Source organism: Typha angustifolia, chromosome 11, assembly GCF_048772165.1.
Source record: "Typha angustifolia cultivar Huaian chromosome 11, ASM4877216v1, whole genome shotgun sequence".
NCBI lineage: Eukaryota > Viridiplantae > Streptophyta > Magnoliopsida > Poales > Typhaceae > Typha > Typha angustifolia.
In genome coordinates, this window is record NC_133249.1 from 362,479 (window position 1) to 387,576 (window position 25,098).

Below are 25,098 nucleotides of genomic sequence, written 5' to 3' on the forward strand. Positions count from 1 at the left end.
TATATGAGTGCATTATGGTTCTTGATTCTTTAGTGGCATTTACAATCACGCAATTTACCTGCTGACTGACTCTTCCTGACAGAGATTGATTGATGTGGCAGCCGACGAGTAAAAAGCTTAATCGAGCTGCTAGGAGGAAAGCTGCCTTTACGTTATACAATCACGACCTTCACCTTGATTTAAGCACACAGAGAAGGTATAGTAGATGAAAAGCTATCTAAATATCAAACAATATTGTTAGTTGTTACATGCGGAAGAACTCAATTTTCTATTCTAATCCCAATGTTAACTGGCCAAACGAAGACAACAAAATTTAAATCGTCAACTTCCAAATCTTAACCCTAAGCTTCCCGTTGCACTTGGCATCTTTAGAGGAATCTACGGCCGTCCCATTACCGACAGCCGCATCGAATCCGCTGCAAGAAACCCTGATCCCGAGCCGGATCGACTTGAACCCTCCCATCTTTACCCCGGCCTTTGTGTCGATCACGATCTCCAAGGGGAATCTCTTCCTCTTCCTGAGAGTCGACGCCTCCCCGGAATCCAAGCTCTTCCCCGAGCTCGAAATCGCCCCCTCGATCACCGTAGTGTCCTCAGCTTCGTGGACGAATCCGGGAATAGATCCCTCCCCGATCCCGACCCCGTCGGCGAAGGCCGAGACCGCGATGTCGCCGTAGACGAACGCGATCTTGCGGTTAGGGTTTCGGGACGTGATGTTGAAGTCGAGGCGCGAGGTGAGGAGATCGGTGGCGGTGAGATTGAGAGCGGAGAGGCGGAGGGAGGTGACGGTGAAGGTGGGAAGCTTGGGGTGGAAGATCATGTAGATGACCCCGGCGGCGATAGCGGCGAGGAAGACGAGGAGGACGAAGAAAAAGGTGACCCAGAGGCAGCATATGCAGCAGCAGCTGCGGCGGCGGCGCCTGCGGGGGGGAGGTAGAGGATACCGGCGTCCGCCGCCGCCGTTTACGGCTGGCGGAGGAGGATTATTAGGGTTAGGGATTGGCTTAGAAGAAGAGGGGTAAGCTCGATCTCCCATTTCTCTCACTTTACTTTCTCTCTGACTTCACGAAGGAGACGGTAAGAAGAATCTAGTAGGCATTTATCTCGCGTTAATTATTGAGGAAGAGCCACTAATAGCGCGAAAGAAATATTCCTTTCGAAATCGAGTTACTGGTGTGAGTGTAGAGACTAGAGACTGATGGTGCGGATGGCGGGCGATCCATCGTCAGAGTCACATCCAGCGGACGGGAGGAATAGATTAGATTTTGAGATTCCAGCGTACAGTTGAGATCGATCTGTCGAGGAGAACTTTAGCGGTCCCGAGTTAAAGCCGTCAATAATTGATTACGTGATGTGACATTCACGAGAGTAATTTGGAATCAATTATTGAATCGATACGTATAACTACTTTTTCTTTTTCTTTTCTCTTAATGGACCGATGCGATCTAAACCATCTCAGTTATTTCTGGCACTATCTTATTCTCCTTGGAGCTTTATCTCAGCATATGGGATAAATAATCGCTGTAGCAAAGAAAGGTTTTTTTTAGTCCCTCTTCAGCTCTCTCTCTCTCTCTCTCTCTCTCTCTAAATTGGGTGATTGACCAAATTAATCTATATTCTAAATTTAATTTACCAAGATTGATCTGTCTCTTAAACTTATCACCAAAAGCAGTCTATTTTACTATAATAATAACTAAAACACTAAACTCACAAAAGTTTATATTTTGAATTTACTAATTTAGCGTTTTTACTAAATTATTTGTAGGAATACGTTTAGGTTATTTTTTTAACTGCTTAAATTAAAATTTTACTTTTATATAAAAATAATTAATTCATTAGTGTTTCTATTCTAAAAAGTAAAACGCTTGTGAGTTTAAATTTGGAAAATAATATACATTAATAATTAAAATTTTGAAACTCCTCTAAATTTGTACATATGTGAGAAGAGGACTCTGTTCGGATTTGCTCCGTTCCTGTCGGTTCACAACTCCAAATCATGTAGAATTAGTATTTCCCGTCCACCAAAATGTACATCACCATGTTTGTCACTTGCAGGAAATTGTGGAGTTTAACTACTTTCAAGTGGGGTCTCATCCAATCGCTCGCCTGTCTTGTTTGCTGGCTTCAAATGTCCTACTAGACTAGGATACACTTGGCCTCCTCTGGCGTAAGTTGAAGTTTCTTTGACATAATAATTCGGCAAGTTGACTAAAACCACCAAATGCCATTACAGCATTACTTAAGCTTATTCAAAACGACGATCGGATTCCACTCTCTCGAATTATAATAAAACAGGTAGAATTGACGACAACTTTCATACAAAGGTCTACGTGTGAAGAGAACAGTTTCGTTCTTTTCACTTGCGCGACACGAGATCCATTGGACCCATGCATTGGCCACACAAGATACAAAAGATAAGAGAAATGCTACACGGCTTTGTAGGAAGCTTCACTGCACATCACATCAACTAAACAAATCAAATTTATATATATATATAAAGTCACCTAACATAGTAACATGGAGGGAAAATTCACTCATCTTTAGTACCTGCTGAATTAAGTATTATTTAAAAAATAAAATGATACTATATACGTCGAGGTACAGAATCTTACTACTACATGTTCAGGTGACTGTGGTGATGTCATATCTAAGTGTTAGACAATCCAAGAAAGCTGTTCCTGGAGCTAGCTAAATGACACGTTTTCCATGCCTGCACCTACGAGAGACTCCCAAGGCATGGGCATCCACACTTCCAGCTTTCACAGCAGTTGTTGACTATATAAAAGAAAAAAACTAAAAAGAAGAAGAAGAAAAGAAGAGATTAGGCAGGCAACAGAGAGAAGTAGAAGTTCGTACAGCAATCATCATAAATGGTGGCTAATTACTTTCCTAGCGTTGTAAACACATATTAATTATATCTACTCCTCTTACATAAACAGTAAAGACTAAAGCTATATAAATGTGAACGCTCGACTTCCAAGACGCTGCACTAGTCATCCAAGTCAACAAACCCATAGACGTATGTTACTTGAACGCTAACCTTGCATCATTGATGATATACGTTAAATTAGAGATAAGGTTAACGACTCTAATCCTGCCAACTAATTAAATTTTTTATTTTTAATTTTTTAAATTAGACGCCGTCCAGAGAAAACGTAAAATGTTTAAAGTTTTTTTTTTGTTTTTAATTTAATTTTATGGGAAAAATGTAAGCTTAGCATGTGATGCTGCATTGACAGGTGGTCCACGAATAGAAGATGTATTAAAATATAGTCTTACATCAGCTGCGCCATCCCCCTGCCCATTTTGTCGCATGTCACATGGTGCTGCCACGTCATGGTATGAACCCCACTGGAGCACCTGTTCAGTTATATAATCACCGCATGCCAATATCCTTTCGTTCCTCCTTCCCCAATCCAGGCCCTTCCCTTATTTCATCTCTTCTCTGCTCTTCTCTTTTCGCTTCTGCGACTCCACGGAAGGCGAGATGCTGGAGGACACGTGGCAGACGATCTGGGAGTTTGCGCGGGGCTGGCTTACCCCGACCGTCCTTTTCGTGGTCCTCAACATCGTGATCGGGACCATCGCGCTTAGTTCTCGGGGGGATCGCGCGCATCACGGCCAGCACGATCTTCGAGACGACCGTGGAGCGGAGGAGCACCGTCCGATAGCTCCCGCCTCCTCCTCCGTCCTCGAGCGCCTCCGGTCTGTAAGCCTCTACCGCTTCCGATCCGGTGACTACCCCTTCGTAGCTGCAGATCCGATCCCGGAGACCGTCGCCGACAAGCACGAGCCCAACGGTGCCGGTGAGGCGGAGGAGCACCGCCCGATGCCTCGCACCTCCTCATCCATCCTCGAGCGCCTCCGCTCTGCAAGCCTCTACCGCTTCCGGTCCGGCGATTATCCCTTCGAAGCTGCAGATCCGATCCCGGAGACCGTCGCCGACACGCACGAGCCCGACGGTGCCGGTGAGGCGGAGGAGCACCACCCGATGCCTCGCACCTCCTCATCCGTCCTCGAGCGCCTCCGCTCTGCAACCCTCTACCGCTTCCGATCCGGCGACTACCTCTCTGATGCCGCCGCAGTCGACGATCAGATACCGGAGCCCGCCGACTCCGTCCAGGCCAAGGAGCACCGTCCGTTGCCTCGCACCTCCTCCTCCGTCTTCGAGCGGCTCCGCTCTTTCAACCTCTACAGATTCCGATCCGGCGACTACCTCTCGGATGATCCGACACCGGAGACCGACCCCGCAGCCGGTGGGGTCAAGGAGCACCACTATGGGCGGAGCAAATCAGAGTCCCAGCCGACGCCGCCCGTGGCGGACGGGAGGATTAAGAAGACGGCGAGCAGTAGCTCGGCGTTCGTGGGGGAGGACGAGGAGGTGGACGCAAGGGCGGATGACTTCATAAATAGGTTTAAGCAGCAGCTTAAGCTGCAAAGGCTTAACTCCCTCTTGAATTATACGGAGATGCTTAACCGTGGGAAATGAGCTATTTTATTGTAACTCTCCTTTAATTACTCTCTTTATTATTATTATTATTATTATTATTAATTTTTCTTTCTGTTCTTCTTCTTTGAATGCTAAATTATGTTGGTGTAGTTTTCTCAATAATTCCCTTCAAAAGAAAATTAAGAATAAAAATAAAAGAAGAAGAAGAAGATCATTTAGCGACTCACCGAAACTTATGTGGCTGGAAGTACACTTTGTTTATGCCGAGGTCGGTAGTAATGATAGGAGAGATATGATTGAGATGCTAACTTCAATTTATGACCGGAACTTTGCTCGGAAAGTTTTGCTTTCTTGAAGCGATCAAAGGTGGTGCTGCTTTAGTGCTTTTACATGTGAGAAAGCCACGTGGCGCAGTTTAAGTTGCTCATAGGTAGTACTATAACTAATATATACATAATTTCATTAATACTCCTATTTCTTCAATCTTTTTTTAATCCTATACACGTACCTCTGAAATAAAAGGATTTTGGATTTAGAGGACCATATAGTTTCTATTCGGATTTTTTTTAAAGAAAAATTCAGAGAGACTCGTATGTGGTAGTAAAAATATTTAAAGAGTGCGTATTAAAAACAATATTAATTTATGAGTCTAAATGAAAATGTCCTGCTTGCTAATATACTATGGAACGTCGGGCCAGATCGAGTTCGCTCTAGTGAGAAGCTTTTGGGCTTGTCTCGGCCCAATAGCCAATCCAATAGAACACTCGAATCTCGAACCGTCTATATATAGAGAGTAAGAGAGACACCGGGAGAGACGTAAACGTTACGGCCCCGAGAGCGATGGATCGCTCATCGGCTGCAGGTCTTCTCCGAGCGAGTTGGTGAGTATTGCCTGGAAGTCGTTTGATTCAATTTCTGAGAGGAACTCTTCTCATGCTACCCTAGAATGGAGGTCTTTTTTAGCCTTTTCATTTTGGTAGCAGAATTAGGGGAAGTAAATGCTAATTTCTAGTCGTTTGTTTTGTGTGAGATATCGATGCATCGTGTGTGGTCTGAATCAGTGATAGTCTAACCATGCAATTGCTGGAGGAATGCAAGTATTTATAATATTATGCCGTTGGAGTTGCCATCTTAACCATGTTGCTTGATTTGTTATAATTTCAAGTTCGGATACTTGTTAAGCTATTATTGAAATTTTATGCGCTATAATTTACTGGTATCTTGCTATGAACTACACGTGACCTCCTGATTGTAATCTTTTACTGATCTATTTAAATGAGGATAAATTTCGAAGACCATGGTGGATAATCTCTTCTGCTATAGGGGCATATCGAGTTGAATTATCAAGTTGTATGTATGAAAGCGCTCACTTCGAGTTTGATTCATCATCCAAGCATAGCGTAAAGAAATGAAAGATGAGTTTAAACCCTTCCTTGTTTATAAGTTTCATTTTAACCACCAAAACTGACTGAAACCATAGCGTAATTGTACATATTTGCTCTGAAATAAAAAATTGTTGGACTAATGAAATGCTAATGGCTGATGAGAAATTTCAGATTGGTTGGTTAAAAACTCGAAATTGATCTGCTGTAGCTGAAATGAAAATATTTTGATCAAAAGTGCTGACCTTGTTCCTAGGTTAGGGGTAGGTCATATGTAATGTTAAAGTGATCACAAGTGATGCACTGACGGGTAACACCTTTGGTTTAGCTTTTGCTTCTTCTAACTTTCTGTTTCTTACTTTAATACAGAAATGTTCTATTTTTCCTCGATGTATGCTTGCAAGAAGATAATCTATTGCATCAAGGCACTACTACTAACAAGTAATAAAACTTAACCGGTCCTGTTTATTGTTTTATACTTACACAAATTATAATTTAGTTTGTCTAGACTTCTATGTGATTAGAAAAGTGCTTCGCCAGGTTCAATTGGCCATTATGGGTCATGCTTTTAATTAGTAAGAACTGGGATCAGTTTGAGGATTCGGATGGTTAAAGTTTTTTAAAAGAGACTTTGCTTAACCTGTGAGATTAGCCTGAGAATGAAACAAATATAGCACACTGCTATCAATACCCGCTAAGATGCTTTACACCCTTTATAAATATTACCCTAGCTGGTACAGAGAAATTGATCTTTATTGTGGTATTAACATGATTCTCTGCTTATTTTTCAGGCAGTTTATTTCTATTAGATATTTCCAGATTATGAGGCATGTCTTGTGATGGGCATGAGTTGAGTGCTATGACCAAGATTGTGCAAGCAATGTGCAATGCCATATTATACGAACCCAGTATAAGGAGGTGTTCCTTTCATAAGAACTACTATATGACATTACAAGTACTTTCATCTTCTAAAATCTTTTCTGAATCATACCTTTACTGCATATATTTTAGCAAGTACTTATTTTTTGCATATGACAAGAATGAAAAGGAAGAAAGTGATCTTGCTCTTCAGGATTACTATTGCATTTGATATCCGGAAGAATCAAAGTGTACTTTTAGACATTTGTATCATGTGTCATTGACACATCGTTAAGTTTTGGATAAAGGTAATGGTGATTTAAGGCGTATTCCTCTTTGAAAATAGTAGATACTTAATATCTTTAGTTGCATTGCTTAGGAACTTATTTAGTTGTATTGGTCAGGAAATGTTAATTTCACACTATGTATATCTGTTGGTTGGAGGATAAGTTGCGGCTGAAGGTGCTGAGAGGATATTTGGAACTTGTTAGATAAACCTGAAAAAGATGATACAATTGAAATGATGTGTTGGTAAGCGAAATGTTTCTGTTAAATGTTGGCGATTTATGCCAAATTACATGCATTTGCATATTTTAGAAATTATGATCCTTTGCATCCAGGATATGTTTCACGGAAATGTTCTATGTTGGTTTGTTATTATTCTGTTGCATATCTATGAACACTTGCAGACATAGCATGTTGATGTCGCCGTACTGGTATTGTAGTCTTAGGCTCTTAGTAATCTGTGTATTAATTCGCAGTAGGTCTGATTAGAGGTGACAGATGATCAGTCATCTTGACAATATTGCAGATGGGCACCACAATAGATGTAGTTATTTGGAGGTGGTTTTGTCAATTGGCAGGAGAATTCTAGACTCAGTAAGGATCTTCTTTAGGTCCGTATCTGATTAACATACATTGACTCAATGTCCTTTATAACATGGTAATATAGTGGTCAAAGATATTTATTCTTTCTTAGAGGCAAGCTCATAGTCAGACAACAGTGGGAAAGATATATTTTTATTGAGCTAGTGCCTAGTGTCCATAAAACACTGTTACAAAGAATGCTGTTAATACGAGAGGCAAACGTTTTCTTCTTTATTGATAGTTTTATTACACACTTCATTGGCAATGCCCAAAATAGTGAAATACTGTTTAGAATAAGTGATCCAAGTCCTAGATAATTTAGACATAAATGTCCTGCGGGTAGCAACATGTAGGAGAATATCTTCTGGGATTCATTAATGCTCTCTAGTACAGAATCAGAAATGTTTTCTATACTTATTAGCTAGGTTGCCATTTTTACATTATGCTTTTTATGACTGCAGCTTCTTGGTATCCACCTTCAGAGAATAGTTCAATATATCCAATGCAGCACTGGATTCTTTTGGCAGTGGTGTACACGTCAAAACGTACAAGACTGCACACTCGATTCTGATTTTGTTTGGGCTAATTTCAAGTAAGTACACGACAATTCATCTGGTGCCCTATTATCCTATATGACATTGTCATTTAGTGGCCAAGATATTTTATCCTTTGTGTAGAGACGGACACATAAGCAAAGATAGGCAAAGATATGATTCTCGTAGAACAGTGTCCAACGCAATCTGCTTATATATGTAGCTAATGTCCAAGAGGTGGACGTAGTTTTCATTCGTCAATTTTAATTTGGACCAAATAACGTACGCTAATCTTTTTTTTTTTTTTTTTTAACATCTTCCTTTGTCGAATCAATAATTTTCTCCTCTATACCTCAACATCCTCATTAATTTGATTAAGGCTTTCTATTTTCTCTCTCCCACTTCTGTGTGTGTGTGTGTGTGTGTGTGTGTGTGTGTCTGATAACGACGCTAACCAAAGTGACAGAAAGAAGGACATCATAACAAAGTAATAAAGATCATGTCTCTCCTTTGCTGTGAGACATCTTTCCTTGCTTTCCTTGTCCCGATATTATTGACATGACAGTAAATCTATCTATATATATAGAATATTATGACAAAATATTTAGAAATAAGGGTAGGGTGGCACACATCATTTATCACATGTATCTTCTAATTTTCTCGGCATGCTTAGACGTCAAGATGAACCGGTGAGATGTTGATGCATCACCTCTCTTGTAATTTCTTTTTAAAAAGTTAACCGACATATCTCTTCTCTTGAGCAGTTAAAAGGAGTGATACAGCAGAGTACTTCGGTTCAACTTTTAGAGTCATCATTTCCCTTCCTATCGATCCTCTGTAAAAGTAAAACCATTCCTTTTTCTCTGCTGTACAGTTGTCTGAGTCATTGCTTCTTGATTCGTTCTCCAAAGAAGTGGCAAGAACTCCATCTTGGAAACAGGCAGCATAATTTTTCTAAACAGTTTCATACTATTCTGCAACACATACTCGACGGAGGCCTAATCAAACTGGTGGTCATTTGGTGGGGGCATTCCAATCTCCGACAATATGATGCTTTGATTGAGCTTTAGAATGCTTTGCTCTATATAAATTTCGGCGTCCCGAATCTTCTCACTTCCCATAATGATAGGAATCTTTAGCTTTTCTACGCATACATCCGACATGCGATATATTTCGGCGCTCCAAATCTTCCTCTCTCTCTCTTTTTTTCTTTTTCCTCCTTTAATGACTGGAATCTTTAGCTTTCTCACTAGAACAAACATATAATACAATGCAATCATAATAATGCATACAATGTCACACCAAGTGTCACATTTGATACCAAAGTGCATACCTCTCCCATAACTGAGGGCCCAAAAGTTGTAATCCTAATTGACAAAGTATTCTCTTGGATGTCAAGTTTGATCCGGTGATGCATGCCACCTTTGTATATGTGTCACTAGGGTAGTAGCTTGAGATGCCATATATATATTATAGGCTCTGGAATCTATGCCAGTAGACAGGATTGGATTGGAAAGGGTTTGGGCGAAGGGAGATGGCAGACCTGTTCAGATTTGGGCCATCACTTGTATTGCTTTTGGCACACTTTTTACAGCTGTGAAGTGTTTAGTGTTGATTGGTTTGCTAAACTGTGAGCCAGCTTAATAAATAGTAGGATCCTTTCTAGAGCTTATAGGTTGCAGGAATTTGCTGCACTCTGGTGACGTGGTTAGACACGTTGATAAACGAAAGGTCCTCTTCATTTTTTTTTAAGAATTGGAGCAACCAATAGGGTTCCTCCACTTTTTCTAAACCCTACTGTACCCACTGCCGGCCTTTATAATGTTTTCTCTCGTTAAGTACCTTAGATTTTCCTACATGGGCACGTAAGTACGTTTGACACTTGGATGCTTATATGGAACATATCATATATAGTCAATGGTGGCAAGTAGACAAATTAAAAGAATTGGTGTATATATATATATATATATATATATATATATATACATATGTAAATCGATGGATTTATTTATAAAATTCTCTTTATGATTGGCCCGTTTAAATCTTGCCTGATCTCAGCGTGTTGTAGGTTGTGGCTGCCCCCACATCACGTGGCTGATGGCAAGTAAAGCTAAACTACAATAATGGAGGGCTGGGCTTCATGGATCCATTGCTTATGTCAGATTGATCGATCATGCCTATAAACAACCAAAACAAGCGGCGCTATCTATATTAACCAACCGGTAGGAGTAGTAGGAGTAGTAGGCGTAGTAGTAGGATTTAGGAAGAAGAAAGAATATCATCTCATATCAACCAAAAGATTGGTATGCAGAAAAAGAAAAAGAAAGAAGTTTGATGACCATTTACCCTTTATCTTTTAACTTAATAGTTCTGATGAAAAAGAAGCCATGCGACTCAGAGTCCATCCCTTCAGTCATACAATGGATGGTGAAACTGACAATGTTATATGTGTGGTATTACTTTATACCCTGTGTGATAGGATTGGCCAGATATATAACGTCAAATGAGTTCAAAGCATGGACAACAAATATAGATCATTTATGTAAGCAAATATTTGGGAATCTGAGCAGAGATACCAAGGCTGTAAGAAGCCGGTTAATGCGGGATCTGCGGTGTACTATAATCTAATATTCTATATAGTTAGATTAGATAGGAGTGGGCATGTGTACAAGATGCGGTTTTAAAGTAATGGCAAACGTGCATGTCTAGTAATCAACGGAGGTAATACAAAATCATTTGAGCAGTAGAGTAGGCTATTATCTTAAGCTTACTACCGAGAAAAACAATATTATCACTGTTGGGCGTTGGCACACAGGACGAGGAAGTCGGAAGAAATCACAGAAGCAAGGGGCTGTCGTGCCTACAGCAAACAAGATATGATGGCAGGAAGAAGATTTAAACTTAAACAAAATGACCCCAATATTTTAAAAGATAGAATAGAGTAATTCGTGAAAGCAAATTATCCCCTTGTATTCTCTCCCCTACCCTCCCCTTCACTTCCCCCACAACCTCACTCACAACATCACTGGTAAAAATTCGCAACACGTGGAGACTAGGAGTTGCTGCCGTTGCTGTTGCTGTTACTGTTACTGTTGCTGTTGCCGTTGCTAATAGTGCAGCCATAGTATTGGAGCAGCCTATTGGCCTCCCTGATCCCGCTAAAATACGCCCCGTGTGTCGTCGAGTAATGCGTCCGGTGTGTCGCCTCCCCAGCAAATAGTATCTGCAAAGGAGCCACGCCATCTTCTTTGCCGCCACGTGGGAGGGGCTCGGCCATCAGATCGAGATCGTCCCCGCTTGATCCGACGGCCACGTAGCTGTAGGAACCTAAGAAGAGCGGGTCCGTCCCCCACTGGCTCCTCTTCACCCTCGCGATTTTCCCGCCCCACTTCGCACCGGTCCCGCCTCCGTTGCACCGTTGATCCGGCTTTGCGATTCGCGCTGGAACCGACGGCGGTAGGAAGGCGTCGATCGTGGCGTGGACCCCCCGGATGACCTCCTCGTCGTCGTCCAACGCCTCGAGCTGCATCGCCTCCTTTCCCACAAACCAGGCGAGCAGCACGCGCGAGCCGCCGTAGATGGGGCAGATCGACTGCGTCCTCCTGATCCACCGCGGTATCTTCGCCACGTGTCCCTCCTTCCCGAACGCCATCTGCAGGAAGGGGAACTCCTCCGCCTCTGCCTCTGCCTCCATCTCCATGAAGAGTTTATTGACGAGACCGAACCCGAGCCTCCCGATGGCGTCGAGCTTGAAGGCCGGGAGAGCGGGATAGAACTCGATCCCCCCGGCCTTGAGCACCCCGAGCGACACCGTCAGGATCACGTGATCCGCCGCCACGTCCTCTCCGCCAACGAAGTGGAGCCGGACGGGGCCGCCCCCATCGGGGAGCCACTCGATGCGGCGGAGACGCTGCCCGAGACGGATAATCCCGGCCGGGAGGGCGGCGGCGAGGTGCTCGACGATGCGCGAGTAGCCCTTTGCGATCGTGATCTGGTCGCCAGGGAAGTCTCGGTACTCGCTCTCGGCAGCGAGGTCGAGGTCCGCGAGGTCATCCGCCGATGTGCACGTGCGCTCCTGGCACTCGTGCATCGCGAACACCGCCTCCTCTAACGCCTCGAGATTCCATGGATCGCCGGCGCCGTTTATGTCCCCTCCGCTGGCTCGGGAGGCGCGATACTCTTGTAGGCCTCGGCGGAGGAAAGGGCCGACGCCGAGTCTACCGTCAGTGGCGGTCTCGGCCTCGCCGGATCTCGCGGCGTCCATGAGGCGGCGGTAGAGGGAGGTGACGGGATCCACGACGGCAGCCGGATCGACGACCCCACCGCCCTCGGCGACAGTGACCGGATCCGACGGGAATCCGTCCATCCGCTCCCACGGACGCGAGTCCTCGACCAGAGCACCGATCTCCCCCGCGAGGGCGTAGACCGGGCTGCCTTCGATGCCATGGATCCACGTGGCGCCCATCTCTACGCGGTCTCCAGCAAAATCAGCTGTCAGGATCCGTCCCCCGATCCGCTCACCAGCATCCACGACGCTTAGGTCGAAGAGCCCTCCTGCCGACGAGGTGAAGAGGCGGTGCGCCGCGGTAAGTCCCGCCATTCCCGCCCCCACTATTACGATTCTAGGCTTCTTTACCACCATATCTAAACTCTTAGAGAAGAAGAAGAAGAAGAGAGAGATTACTAGATTAGTATTGGGGGTGGGGGTTGGGGGGGGGGGAGGGGGGATTATAAAGAGGAGGGAAGGGAAGGAAGGGAAGGGAAGGGAAGGGAAGGGAAGGGGGTTAGCAGAGAGAGTAGCAATGGAGAAGAATAGCAATAGTGGGTAGCTAGGAAATAATACTGGAAATCGAATAAGGACGAGGCTCTCCTTTTCCTAGGCTCTCCTTTTTTTCGAGCTCCACAAACTATGTGATAGCGTACGTATTACTACGTCTATTAGCTGACTACTTATCTTGGCTTATCTTTTAGATTCTTAGTAGCATTAGCATTTGTATTAATAAATGGCGATGCAGACAGATATATTTGTGTATATGAATTATATCTGCTCTTTCTCGTGCTTAGTTGCTTCGCTGTCGATTCATGACGCGAAGTGGACCCATCTGTCTGATTTCCTTCTCACTTCCATATCACTACTCAATAATGCTCACATGCGTATCTGCCCTTCTCAAATCTGTACAAGAGAGAGAGATAGATAGATAGATAGATTGAGAGAAGCTGTGCCTTGATATGTCATGAAGAGTATATGTCATCCAAGGTTACAATCCTACTATTGGTTTGCTTCTCTTTTTTACTCTTATTTGTTTTTTTGGCTTCCTCTGCTCTAATAATGCTAACACAAGCGCCATCTTAACCAGCTAAAGCGATATCACACGTTTGTCTCTCTCTGTTTTTGAGATTATAGTTCAGTTTGTTTTATACTTTGCATTAGATAAAGGATACTTTCAACTTTTTCCCTTTTTCTTTTTTAAAAAAAAGAAATAATAATAAAACACAGATAAGATGGCCTTATTGGGCATGCGAAAGAAGATGGTACATTGAGAGCAGTAGCTGTCTTTCTGAATTACTCTTCGCTTTGATAGATCAGCAAGTGCATTACTAAGAAAGTATGGCATTAATGAGTCGACTTAGGAGTCTAATTTCTTTTATCCGGAAATGAAATGTGGTATTCTTTCCTTTTATTGCGCGATCGTACACTCAACAATCTTGTCTAGGTGTCTAAAGGAATCTCACAGTACTTTACCCCTTAAATTAACTTATCTTGTACACTATTTTTTGCAACTTGTTAGTCTCACTAAGAAGTTTTAAATTGTTACCTAATTGTTGCTATATGAATCAGTCAAAGTATCATGTCATTATCATTGATGAGCTTGTACCTAAACAATGCCAGTCATCTATTTTGGGTCTATCAGTCTGTTTCCTCTAGATCTTCAATATACGGTTTACCTGTTTTGCAATTCTGTGGGTAGAAGTATCGAAATAACTTCATTCTTCTTGTATAGAGTTTCTCCTTAACATACGTGCTTTTGATATACTAGGCATTGGTTTAACAAATTGAGCAGGTTTAACTCCTGGATCCTTACATCCAGCCAGGCAATATTAACTTACTAAATTAAACTCTACTCTGCCCCTAGATTCTGCAATTGTTGCACTACTCACATTTGTGTTTGAACACACTTACTTAATTCATGTTTCATTTTCTCCTTACTTAGACTTGAAAACCAGATTATCTTCAGCAGGAACTAAATGCTAAAAGTGCAATATTTTACAGGGAGAGCAGTAGTAGAAAACAAGGAAGAAGAGGGAAACAAGGGCCCAGATCATCCTGACATATGATTGCAGAGGTCCAGATCCTGACTCATACTGGATATTTTGAATCCATGGGTCCAACCATAATCCTGAGCTCCTTTGATGCCACGTCAGTCACAGCTGCGACTGGCAACCACCACCACCAATTTGCACATTGATACTTCTCCAATCACTTCATGACTTGGATTTCCAAGTTATTAGAGGTATCGTCAACTACACTTGTCCTCTCATATTCCAAAAGAATTTGCATTGTCGTAGCCAAACTATATGATCACAATGGGCCCGGCTACTGCGAAGGCATTAGGACCAATCTACTAATTTTTGTTCTTGTGAATTAATTTAATTTAGGACCAATCTATTGAGATTTGAGAACCTTAGGCCACTTACTCCTGCTATGCCCACTTGTGGATCTGGAACTGGATTCACATGCATGTAACACTGATTCCGATCCAGAGACTCGTAAGAGAAAAAAGAGTAAAGAGTCTTCTTCCATAGTCGAACGGTGCCTTGTCTGCTGTAGATAACTCTAATTATCTCATCCATCTTTCACAATTTTTGTGTTGAATGGATTTTTATCTGTAAAATGTTAATCGCATCATCTGCAACTATTTGAATGAATGATCAGTGGACTGTGGATGATTCAAGTGCAGAATATTTTGAGCCAATAAACATTTTTTAAAACCATTCTATTTTCTCTTGCATGGCTCCATCTTTTCAGGAAATATTATCTTTGGAAAGAACTCTTCGTCTTCTTCGAGACCAGAGCTGGCCCTTGGAGCAGGCGCCGAGCCTATCAGATGCCAACAATGAAGCAAGTTAATAATATATGGTGATCACTCTCTCTCTCTCTCTCTTTCATAAACTCCCTTTGGGTTATATAAGAAATATTTAGCAACAGTGGGCTGCTCTTTGCAAACCTGGACTGGAATATAGCTTTGGTTCATCGAAGAATCAAGAGTGCCAGCTAGGCATGCATTTATGCTCAAAAGCCCTCCTCACATACCCACGTCAGCAAGTAAGTAAAAAAAAGAAGAAACAAAGAAAGAAATAACGTACGTGGATCCGGTATGAGTCTTTACACATGCAGCAAAGTAAGAAAAGTAAAATAGTACGTCCACAGTACCAAAAGGATCGTATGGTGGGCCAGGGAGCACAGTTGGCGGATTCCTATTTAAATGCTGGGGCCCATAAGGATTTTATTAGCAGCTGTCACCCCCCGTGTACTCACTGTCTCACACGAACACACGTGAGGCAAGGAGGAGGTTTAATCTACTTAATAGTTAAGTGGCACGTACTGTTAAACCTTTGGCCTGGCCTGCCCTTGCTTGATGACTTTAGGCTTCCTTAATCGAGGCTCTTTGATCTGTATGCAATAAAAAATAAAGACAAATTGCCTGTTGTTTAACCACCCATGGTTTGAGTAGTCTCTTTCCCACCTTGTGTTGGGCTTTTCATATGGAAGCATTTATATGTGATTAGAGCAGTCCAATGGTGTGGTGCAGCAATAATTTATATGACACAAGGACTTCCTTCCATCAGAGCAAGGACTGGTCCTCCTGCAAACTTGCTCTATTTTCTAACGATTACGAATTACCCCAATATTATGATGCTGTAGACTACCATAAGTGTGGAAAAAGAAAAGAAAATACTCCTATTGCTGGAGCATTGGGAGTTGGATGGGGCCCCATTTTATTCTGTTAATGGGCTCGAACATTGTAGGCCGAGTTTTGGGTGTAATTAATTCCGAGGAGTTTTGTCATGATAAAAGGATGACACTTGGAACTTGTGTGCACTGACTTAATTGCAAAGATTTGCATATCATTATTTCAATTTAAGTCGATGATGTAGATTAATGATATAACCAAAATTAACAATACTTTTAACATAACGAATAAGGGCAAGAGGTGCTGCTGCTGTACTTTATAACTAAAGTACAAACTTTGTGTGGCTGCATCGATCGTGTCTTAAGGTTTTCCTATCAGTATAGTGAGACCACTGTGCCGGTAAACTATCAGAATAGTATAAAAGTTATTCCACCAGTTATCCCATGATTGCCGAATTAGTTAAGCCCTCTCTCTACTGAACGTTATCCATGTGAGATAATAAAAGGTAGGATGGCAGCAGCAGTGGATGTTTGGGCGGTGGATCCGTAGACAATCGAGTTGTCCCTCTGGCTAACTTTCGGCTACAATTGCATTATGTATAAAGCACTTCCTTTTTGGACTGCTGAATAAGACCAAAGTTGTTGGCCACCGTCGCGTCACCTAATTGGAAAAAATATTAAATATTAATGCTGTGAAATTTAATATCTTTGGTCTACTTTGGAAAAAAATATTAACGAAATTGAAAAGAATTGACACATAAGATTAGTGACTCCCTTTGACCATATAAACTATACCGGATAACCGTGCGGATAATCGAACGGATCTTATCCCCGTTATATCGACTATCGTCGAATTGCGCCCTCCCGAGTCCCAAATTATAGGAGAATAAAAGAGGTGAGGCGAATAATGAGAATAAGCGAGACAAATATGGAATAAGTCAGGAGTCAGGACAGGTGGGCGGTTCGTGGGTCCCGCCTCCGGTGGCTCGGTCGGTGCGGCTGTAGGTCCTACTCCTCTCTCCTTTTTTCGAAAAGAGAAAATGAAAGAGTTAAATAGGAGGGCCTACCTACGTAGAGCAATACGTATTTTCACCCCCCTCCTCCCCACCCCCTAACTTTCTTTAATATTTATTATTATTATTACCTTTTCTGTTTACTTGTTTATTTTTATTTTTATTTTTTACGGCTTGGTATTTGATTTGTATTAGTTTAAAGTTGGGGAACGATGGCGATCCTGGATCGGTCCTTCTCGCTTTCCCCTATCGCTCTCTCCTCCTTCCGCTGCCATTAGAAGAATTCCAAGCGAGAGGGCTCCCGTCGACGATCTCTCCACTCTACCAATCGATTCAGTTCTCTGCCCCTGTCCTCGGTACGTCTTCGATTTTCGATCCTTTCTGGTACCTAGATTGCTGTTTTTTTTTGGATAGCTTTGAAGTTGGATTGAGGCACGATTCTTTAGTTTTTGCATCGATCGGATGGTCAGGAACTCGGTTTTTCTCCAGGTTGATGAGATTCCTTATGGTTTGCATTAGGTTTATAGGTTAATCGTATATGATTTGTTTGTTATGTTGATCTTGAACTGGCTGGTTAATTAGATACGACCAGAGGATCCGCGGGAGAAGTTTCTGGTTATGGGGATCAGAATAACCCTAGAAATGCATGCTTAAGTTGCATTTTTAGTTGAGTAGTTTTATTTAATTTTCTCCTTGGATAGAAAAGGCACTTAAAAAATCAGAGGAATAGCGCATGCATGTATTGACAGAGATCTTGTTGATCTTTAGAGTCTCAGTGTTGTTATACCTCTGTAGAGAAGGATGTCCTGGCCTCCGCAAAGGTGTTTGACCTAATTCATATGGATTCAAGTTCATAAGCATGCGACTTATAGTTCAGAGGGTTTGATTCTTACAGAAATGGGTGATGGTGTTTGCTCTACCCAACTCATTGATGGAGATGGTGTATTCAATGTTGCGGGCATTGAGGACTTCATGAAGGCTGTGAAATTGGCAGAATGTGGGCTCTCCTATGCAGTTGTCTCTATAATGGGGCCACAAAGTAGCGGTATGCATTTTAACTCTTGAGTCATATTTGTGTTCAATCATTTGCTATTTCCTTTTTCCACCCTGTTGTCTTTTCTCCTTTTGATCCTACAATTTGGTTACTTGGATTAACGTGATCAATCCATCTGTAACTGCACTCTTGCTTAGAATTGTGAGGTATGATGAAAACAAATAAACAATTCAGACTTGACAAAACCAAGGGAAAGTTCATATTCTTTTGTTAGTATCATTGTAGTAGTTTTTTTGTTTATTTATGTAACTCTAAAGAAGGTTTGGTATGTTGTATAACGTTGTAGGCTTGTAACTAAACTACTAGTGGCTTAGATGCTCGTTCCGTTACAGAAGGGAAGATTCCAACCAACTATTGTCTTTACCTAGAATTATATTGGCCAAATTGCTTCTGCTCTTCATTCCACATTTGCTTTTACACCGAGAACATGTGAAAATCGACATTTTGCTTTAGTAATATTTCATTTCCTTAACAGGAAAGAGCACTCTTTTGAATCATCTTTTTGGTACAAACTTTAGGGAGATGGATGCTTTCAGGGGAAGGCAAGTTATGACTTTGGATTTAGATTATATTCGATGAACATTGTCAAATTACTCCATTCATGTTGATTACTTCTATGATATTGAGTCTTTTTCTTTAGATCGCAAACTACCAAAGGAATCTGGTTGGCAAAGTGCAATGGTATTGACCCATCTACACTTGTGATGGATTTGGAGGGTACTGATGGAAGAGAACGAGGAGAGGTAATCCTTTCTCACAGCATGCTGTCTTGTTTTAAATTACCTCTAGAAAGTTGCAGTTAGGCTTTTTATTTGAGCATCATTTCTTATGTTTATCACAGCATGCTATCTCCCTTTTCTTCTCCTGTTGAATCTCTAGAACTATCTTCATTGATGCTCTTGAACCTTCCTGCACATTCTTTATTTGTCGTCAGGATGATACAGCCTTTGAGAAACAGAGCGCTCTTTTTGCTTTAGCAGTTTCGGACATTGTTCTGATAAATATGTAAGTATGTTTTCTGTTGACGTAGGATTTTTTTTTTCTTTCCATATTATAGATATATCTGGTTTGTGGATATTTTACTTGTGTAATTGGGCAATTTGTTCCTTGATATAGGTGGTGTCATGATATTGGCAGAGAACAGGCTGCAAACAAGCCTCTTCTGAAGACGGTATTTCAGGTTAGTCAGAGTAGGTGTGCCTGCAACTGCATAAGAAAGTGGTCCCCACCTTTTACTCTAATCTGTTACTTTGTTTATCATAAACAGGTCATGATGCGCTTGTTTAGTCCTCGCAAAACAACATTGTTATTTGTCATACGTGATAAAACCAAGGTAATATCTCTTCCATCCTTACAGCTCAATCTAATTTAAGAAGCTTGATCTCCTACTACTGAAGTAACTGAACCACCATCATCACCACCTGAGAAGTTCCTTGATCTAATGGTCTACCTTGAATGCTACTTATTAACAATTATTTATTACTTTTCTTTCCTATGTAGACACCTTTGGAAAATCTGGAACCTGTTCTCAGGGAAGATATTCAAAAGGTAAATGTTCTCTAATGATTTCTTGCTCATTATGTCTTGCATTGTTCTTTTTCCTTTTCAAGCTGGATTTGTTTGTGTTTGGCAGATATGGAATGGGGTGCCTAAGCCAGAAGCTCACAAAGAAACTCCACTTAGTGAATTTTTCAATGTAATGCTATCATACACCAGAAATTCAATATTATATTTAGTTTTATTTCATTGTGCTTGAAAAGTATTATTTATTTTTCGGATGATATTAATGACAGGTAGATGTCGTTGCTCTCTCAAGTTACGAAGAGAAAGAAGAGCTATTTAAAGAACAGGTCTGTAACTCTGTATGGTAAATGTGGAAATAAAGATACTGTGATCTGAACAGAAGAAAAGGCGACTTACAACTGACTGTAGTTACTAGAAAATAAGTCCAAACTAAACAACCTCAGAAATTCTCCAGTTAGAAATATGATCATGCAAATTAATCCATGTTATTTGGTATCATGTGCATCACATCGTGTGCATTTTGGAGCCGTTGAAATTTTCCAACAAGTTCACCTCATATCTCAATATATATTTCAACAAATCTCAGGTCTCAAGATCTTAATCAATCTTTGTCATACGACCTTTTCTTCTAGCTCTTAGGGCTTGAGCTTGTTATTATTATAACTAAATTACTTGATCTGTTCTACTTTTACTGAAGGTTGCAAGCTTAAGACAAAGATTTTTTCATTCCATCGCTCCTGGCGGCCTTGCCGGAGATCGGCGGGGGGTTGTTCCTGCTTCAGGGTTTTCATTTAGTGGACAACAAATTTGGAAGATTATCAAGGAGAATAAGGATCTTGATCTACCTGCACACAAGGTGAGTTAACTTTTAGATTTTACTTCATTATTGTAATCTGCAATTGATGCTGGGAATCTTTTTTATTCTTACTAAATACTAATCACAGGTTATGGTTGCAACTGTACGTTGTGAAGAAATTGCTAATGAAAAATTTGCTAATTTAAGTGTTGATGAGGTAATTAAAGTCCATCCTTTAATCTCTTGTATAGTTTACCATTGTACTTGTGACCTTATTAATTCTCTGTAAGTCTTTCTACATTGATAGGATTGGCGACAACTTGAAGAGGATGTTCAACATGATATAGTACCAGGATTTGGAAAGAAGCTTAGCATCATTTTGGACAAATGCTTATCTGGGTAAATTATCAAGGATAAAAAATATGTAGGATGCAGTGATAAGAGTGCTTTTCTTGACCCTTATAGTTCGGTTTTTAGCTTGTAGTCATGTGTCTATGCTAATTTGAATTTACTAGAGAATACATTTAAAGAATTTTTTTGTACTCTATAATATCATGAAATAGAAGTTTCTCTATATATTGTTTGGCTTGCCAATAAGATCTTAAATTTTACTCCTTTTGCAGGTATGATATGGAAGCTATTTATTTTGATGAAGGTGTTAGAACTTCAAAGAGGCAACAACTTGAGTCCAAACTTCTGCAGGTTTACCATATTCCATTTGAGATTTTTTTGCCTTTACACTGGATGGATAGCATTAATGTTACTTAAAGCATGAAGTTCTTTGAGATTGAAACTAGATGTGCTATCTAGAGTATGAAGCATTGCTTCTTTGTGCACCATGTAAGCATATCATCCCATTGAATTGTAGAAAGAATAAATTTTTTTATAGCTTTATTGAAAGTGTGATGCTTGTGATCTCGTATAATGACTATAGTCTGTAAGCTATATAGGTTTACAGAAATTTCTTGTACAACTAATTTTAATACTTCTTTTTATTCTCCATCAAGTTCTAGCCTCTCCCTTGAGATCCAGTGGAATTGTCACATTGCAAGTGCCATATAGGAGCTACTTAAAAAGTTTATAGTTTAAATTCTCCTGTTGCATCTCACATCATTGCATCATGTGGTTCAGAAATATAAGGGCTCATGCATTATAAGACCTAAATTTTGTTAGTTCTCTTGTTGACTGCATTTACTCTGTTCCTAGATGGTGAATCCTGCTTATCAATCCTTGTTGGGACATTTGCGGACCAAAACTCTGGATGATTTTAAGGAAGCTTTTGATAAAGCTCTCAGCAGAGGAGAAGGGTTTGCAGTTTCTGCTCTTGATTGCACTCAGTTTTTCATGTCAAAATTTGACAACAGCTGTAAAGGTATATCGTTAGTACTATATCCCTCCTTCCACAGAATGAAGTAAAACAATTTGATTATCACCATTATCTTTGTGATTAGTTGATTAAGATCTATGGTGTTTATCTTTATGTTTATGGTGTTACTTTTGACATAATCTTATACCATCATCTTTCAATCAGGTAATGAAGCATGCATAGCCATAAAATGGCTGACATGTGTTCATGCTCCTTGTAGCTAAAAACTTCTCTCAGCAATCCCTTTTCCAGGACAGTTTGCATTTTTGTTTCTATTTCATATTCCAGTTGCTGCTGTATTGGCAGCCTTCGCTAAAACAATCTAATCAACTTTTTCTCTCTGAAAGGACTATCCTGCTCAGGTTCTTATAATGTGAGTACTTAATTCTTGATCTTATGGTATACGTGAACAATCATTTGACTAAGCTAGGGTATGAAACCTTTATGGATTGATGAAAATAACATGTGATCAATTCTGGAGGAAATCTACTCCTTTTTACTGTTCTTGTTTGAAGGACTTTTTTTTTGGTGTGTTTTTGTCTTATTGTTTTGACATATCTTCGATCCCTCTATTGCTGCTCTTTTAAGGCCATTTGCCACAAGAATTGTTGCTGAATTTGCTGATGCTTCTGTTAACAGATGCAGCTATTCAACAAGCAAATTGGGACCCCTCCAAATTTAGGGATAAGCTTCGGCGTGATATAGATGGACATATAACAGCAGTTCGTGCCACAAAACTTTCTGAACTTACCGCCCAATATGAGGTCTGCTAGTATTCTCTCATCATTAATGTTTTTAAATTGATGATGGTACAAATTAATTCAAGCAGGAAGCTATCTTAGTATGTGTAGATTGTTTATCATCCTGCTGCATCTCTTTTAATGCTATCAATAGTTGGGAATTAATGGTATGCACTTCCAGGGACAACTGAATAAAGCTCTTGCTGAGCCCGTGGAAGCTCTTTTAGATTCAGCAGGAGATGATACCTGGCCTGCAATAAGGAAACTTCTTCAGCGGGAGACTAGAGTATCTGTCTCTGGACTTGCTTCAGCCCTTGTAGCTTTTGAACTTGATCAGACAACTGTTGATAAAATGCTCGCAAAATTAGAGGAGTATGCTAAAAGTGTTGTTGAATCAAAGGCAAAAGAAGAAGCTGGTAGGGTTTTAATCCGTATGAAGGACAGGTACTGCATGCTGGAGATAGTTTTTGGATAATTATGTTCCTCTACTTAGAACTAGACTAAATGTATGAATTAATACAGGTTTGCGACATTGTTTAGCCGTGACTCTGACTCCATGCCAAGAGTCTGGACAGGAAAGGAAGATATAAGATCAATTACAAAAACTGCTCGTTCTTCTGTATGCCATGATAATTGACCTTTTTCTTTTGATAATATGATGTTGATTCTGTTAATACTCGAGATATTCAAGTACAAATCTTCTTTTGTTCCAGTCATTGAAGCTGTTATCTGTAATGGCTGCAATTCGTTTGGATGATGATAGTGACAATATTGAGAACACTCTCTCACTTGCTTTGGTGGATAATGCAAATGTTGGCGCTTCAAATAAGAGCATCCAATCATTTGACCCTCTGGCTTCAAGCTCGTGGGAGGAGGTGATTGTTCTGAAAATCTGCTTTGATAGAATTCAGGCATTTATTCTCAAAAATCTTTATCAGTAATTTAATCTTGAAAGCAAGCAACCGATGAAAGTTCTATAACTAGTAACAAAGCTTAGATATTAAATTTATATGACAAGAACAATCAAGTCCTTAGTCCCATCTATTTTGGGTGCTGATATCATTCAGGTTGTGTTCTTGCATAGACAATGTAATGTATTGATTTTTGCAACTCACCTACTTCTTATGCTTTTGTTGCTCATAACTGTTGGACAGTGGGCTGGTTGAGTTTTATAATAATAACTAGCTGGTTTAATTTCAATCATAGTTATTCATATGGAAGCAATGGATGCTCTCTTCTTTTGGAACACATCATTAATTATTTTCTCAGATAGTTTTTTTTGTATAAATATTGTATACAGGTTTCTGCAACAAAAACTTTAATTACACCAGTCCAGTGCAAATCATTGTGGAGGCAATTTAAGTCAGAAACTGAGTACACTGTCAGTCAGGCAATTGCTGCTCAGGCATGTTAACTTTCACTCTTTAACACCATTTATAGAGATTGAATAGAATACTTTGCATGCTAGAGTAGTTTGAGATTACATCTCTTAGCATTTTTTATGAGAACCTGGCCTTACCTAGATTGTTGGATGAAGTATCAGCAAAACATGACCATACCATGTACTTTTGTCTTTCTCAGGAGGCCCACAAGCGGAACAACAACTGGTTGCCCCCTCCATGGGCAATTGCTGCTATTCTTGTCCTGGGTTTCAATGAATTCATGACGCTGCTAAGGTAATTTACTCAATACATAGCTGCATTTATGCAAATGCGAATTTACTGTCTGACTTAAACCTGTGTTTGCCCTCATGTAACAGGAACCCGTTTTACCTTGCTGTCATATTTGTTACTTTTCTTGTGGGCAAAGCCCTTTGGGTACAATTGGACATCTCCGGAGAATTCCAGAACGGCGCTGTGAGTGCAAAGCTACAGAATTTTAATTCTGTTCTTTCTCGAATTATAGCAGAAAATTCTTTTAGGCCTGATATCTTAATTCCTTAATTACCATCAATTCAGCTTCCTGGGCTCCTCTCCTTGTCCACGAAGTTTCTCCCAACAGTAATGAATATCCTCAAGAAGTTAGCAGACGAAGGACAACGGCCTGCAGCTCCAGAGCCCCAGAGGAACCCAGAATTGGATTCTAAAAGCTTCAGAAATGGTGTATATAGCAGTGCAACGTCAAATGCTTCATCGAATATGTCCTCCTCAGAGAGTGGGGTTGAGTATTCAAGCCCGTCAACACAATGAGGAGCATGAAGAGTAGTTCTCTTATAGATATCCAATTTGTTATACATGGGTTTTGGTCAGCTCTGATCAAATCCAATATCAAATGCCTTTGTTTAGTGAGATGCCCATTAGCCTTCGCAGGACTGAACCTAAGGATGTAACTGTATAATGTGATTCAGCATACGGTTCACCTGCTTGTATGAGAGATTTCGGATTTCGAGCTAGCTTGACCTTTTCTTATTTATAGAGTTTGCCAGAGGTTTGGGAATAATGACTTTTGTTTCACAATTTGTATTATTATTATTTTTTTCACTCTTTCCATTCTTCTCTTTGGCTGTTTCACTTGTTTACCTCTTTGGTAATGGATGTATAGCAGACTGATTTGAAAATTTCAAGCAGCATATATATCGTTTACTTCCATTTATTTGAACTTAG

At 40.7% G+C, this 25,098-nt stretch overlaps 4 protein-coding genes across 6 annotated transcripts; 2 read left to right on the forward strand and 2 right to left on the reverse strand.

Annotated features, from left to right (window-relative positions):
- Positions 1 to 203: 203 nt before the first annotated feature.
- LOC140770197 (NDR1/HIN1-like protein 13) lies at positions 204 to 1,105 on the reverse strand. Its single transcript, XM_073111252.1, has one exon. The coding sequence runs from the start codon at positions 1,034 to 1,036 to the stop codon at positions 314 to 316; it is 723 nt and encodes a 240-aa protein (XP_072967353.1). The 5' UTR covers positions 1,037 to 1,105; the 3' UTR covers positions 204 to 313.
- A 2,282-nt stretch (positions 1,106 to 3,387) lies between these two features.
- LOC140770140 (pathogen-associated molecular patterns-induced protein A70-like) lies at positions 3,388 to 4,562 on the forward strand. Its single transcript, XM_073111160.1, has one exon. The coding sequence runs from the start codon at positions 3,488 to 3,490 to the stop codon at positions 4,487 to 4,489; it is 1,002 nt and encodes a 333-aa protein (XP_072967261.1). The 5' UTR covers positions 3,388 to 3,487; the 3' UTR covers positions 4,490 to 4,562.
- Positions 4,563 to 5,289: 727 nt separating this feature from the next.
- On the forward strand, positions 5,290 to 24,987 carry LOC140770548 (protein ROOT HAIR DEFECTIVE 3-like). 3 transcript variants are annotated; one of them, XM_073111781.1, is made up of 30 exons: positions 5,290 to 5,331; positions 6,624 to 6,787; positions 6,905 to 6,998; positions 7,095 to 7,221; positions 8,019 to 8,149; positions 14,362 to 14,602; positions 15,118 to 15,228; positions 17,211 to 17,371; positions 17,911 to 18,060; positions 18,545 to 18,611; positions 18,710 to 18,812; positions 19,004 to 19,074; positions 19,186 to 19,249; positions 19,337 to 19,402; positions 19,570 to 19,617; positions 19,703 to 19,765; positions 19,863 to 19,919; positions 20,291 to 20,449; positions 20,538 to 20,606; positions 20,697 to 20,788; positions 21,013 to 21,091; positions 21,596 to 21,761; positions 22,395 to 22,519; positions 22,677 to 22,939; positions 23,018 to 23,114; positions 23,209 to 23,370; positions 23,796 to 23,900; positions 24,077 to 24,171; positions 24,255 to 24,351; positions 24,454 to 24,987. In XM_073111781.1, the coding sequence occupies exons 7-30, from the start codon at positions 15,197 to 15,199 to the stop codon at positions 24,682 to 24,684; spliced, it is 2,622 nt and encodes an 873-aa protein (XP_072967882.1). In that variant the 5' UTR covers positions 5,290 to 5,331; positions 6,624 to 6,787; positions 6,905 to 6,998; positions 7,095 to 7,221; positions 8,019 to 8,149; positions 14,362 to 14,602; positions 15,118 to 15,196; the 3' UTR covers positions 24,685 to 24,987. The 3 variants fall into 3 exon arrangements, with proteins under 3 accessions (XP_072967882.1, XP_072967883.1, XP_072967884.1); XM_073111782.1 differs by lacking the exons at positions 6,905 to 6,998; positions 7,095 to 7,221; XM_073111783.1 differs by lacking the exons at positions 6,905 to 6,998; positions 7,095 to 7,221 and having other exon boundaries at positions 6,624 to 6,750.
- LOC140770549 (polyamine oxidase 1) lies at positions 10,893 to 12,802 on the reverse strand. The gene has a single exon (XM_073111785.1). The coding sequence runs from the start codon at positions 12,730 to 12,732 to the stop codon at positions 11,143 to 11,145; it is 1,590 nt and encodes a 529-aa protein (XP_072967886.1). The 5' UTR covers positions 12,733 to 12,802; the 3' UTR covers positions 10,893 to 11,142.
- Positions 24,988 to 25,098: the final 111 nt, after the last annotated feature.

What these genes read in the sequence shown, in the direction of transcription:
- LOC140770197 (XM_073111252.1), bottom strand. Translation starts at nt 1,036, where the DNA reads ATGGGAGATCGAGCTTACCCCTCTTCTTCTAAGCCAATCCCTAACCCT.
- LOC140770140 (XM_073111160.1), top strand. Translation starts at nt 3,488, where the DNA reads ATGCTGGAGGACACGTGGCAGACGATCTGGGAGTTTGCGCGGGGCTGG.
- LOC140770549 (XM_073111785.1), bottom strand. Translation starts at nt 12,732, where the DNA reads ATGGTGGTAAAGAAGCCTAGAATCGTAATAGTGGGGGCGGGAATGGCG.
- LOC140770548 (XM_073111781.1), top strand. Translation starts at nt 15,197, where the DNA reads ATGCCAACAATGAAGCAAGTTAATAATATATG. An exon ending in AAGAGCTATTTAAAGAACAG is followed by an intron (nt 19,920 to 20,290) that starts GTCTGTAACTCT and finishes CTTTTACTGAAG; the next exon opens with GTTGCAAGCTTAAGACAAAG. An exon ending in CTAATTTAAGTGTTGATGAG is followed by an intron (nt 20,607 to 20,696) that starts GTAATTAAAGTC and finishes CTACATTGATAG; the next exon opens with GATTGGCGACAACTTGAAGA.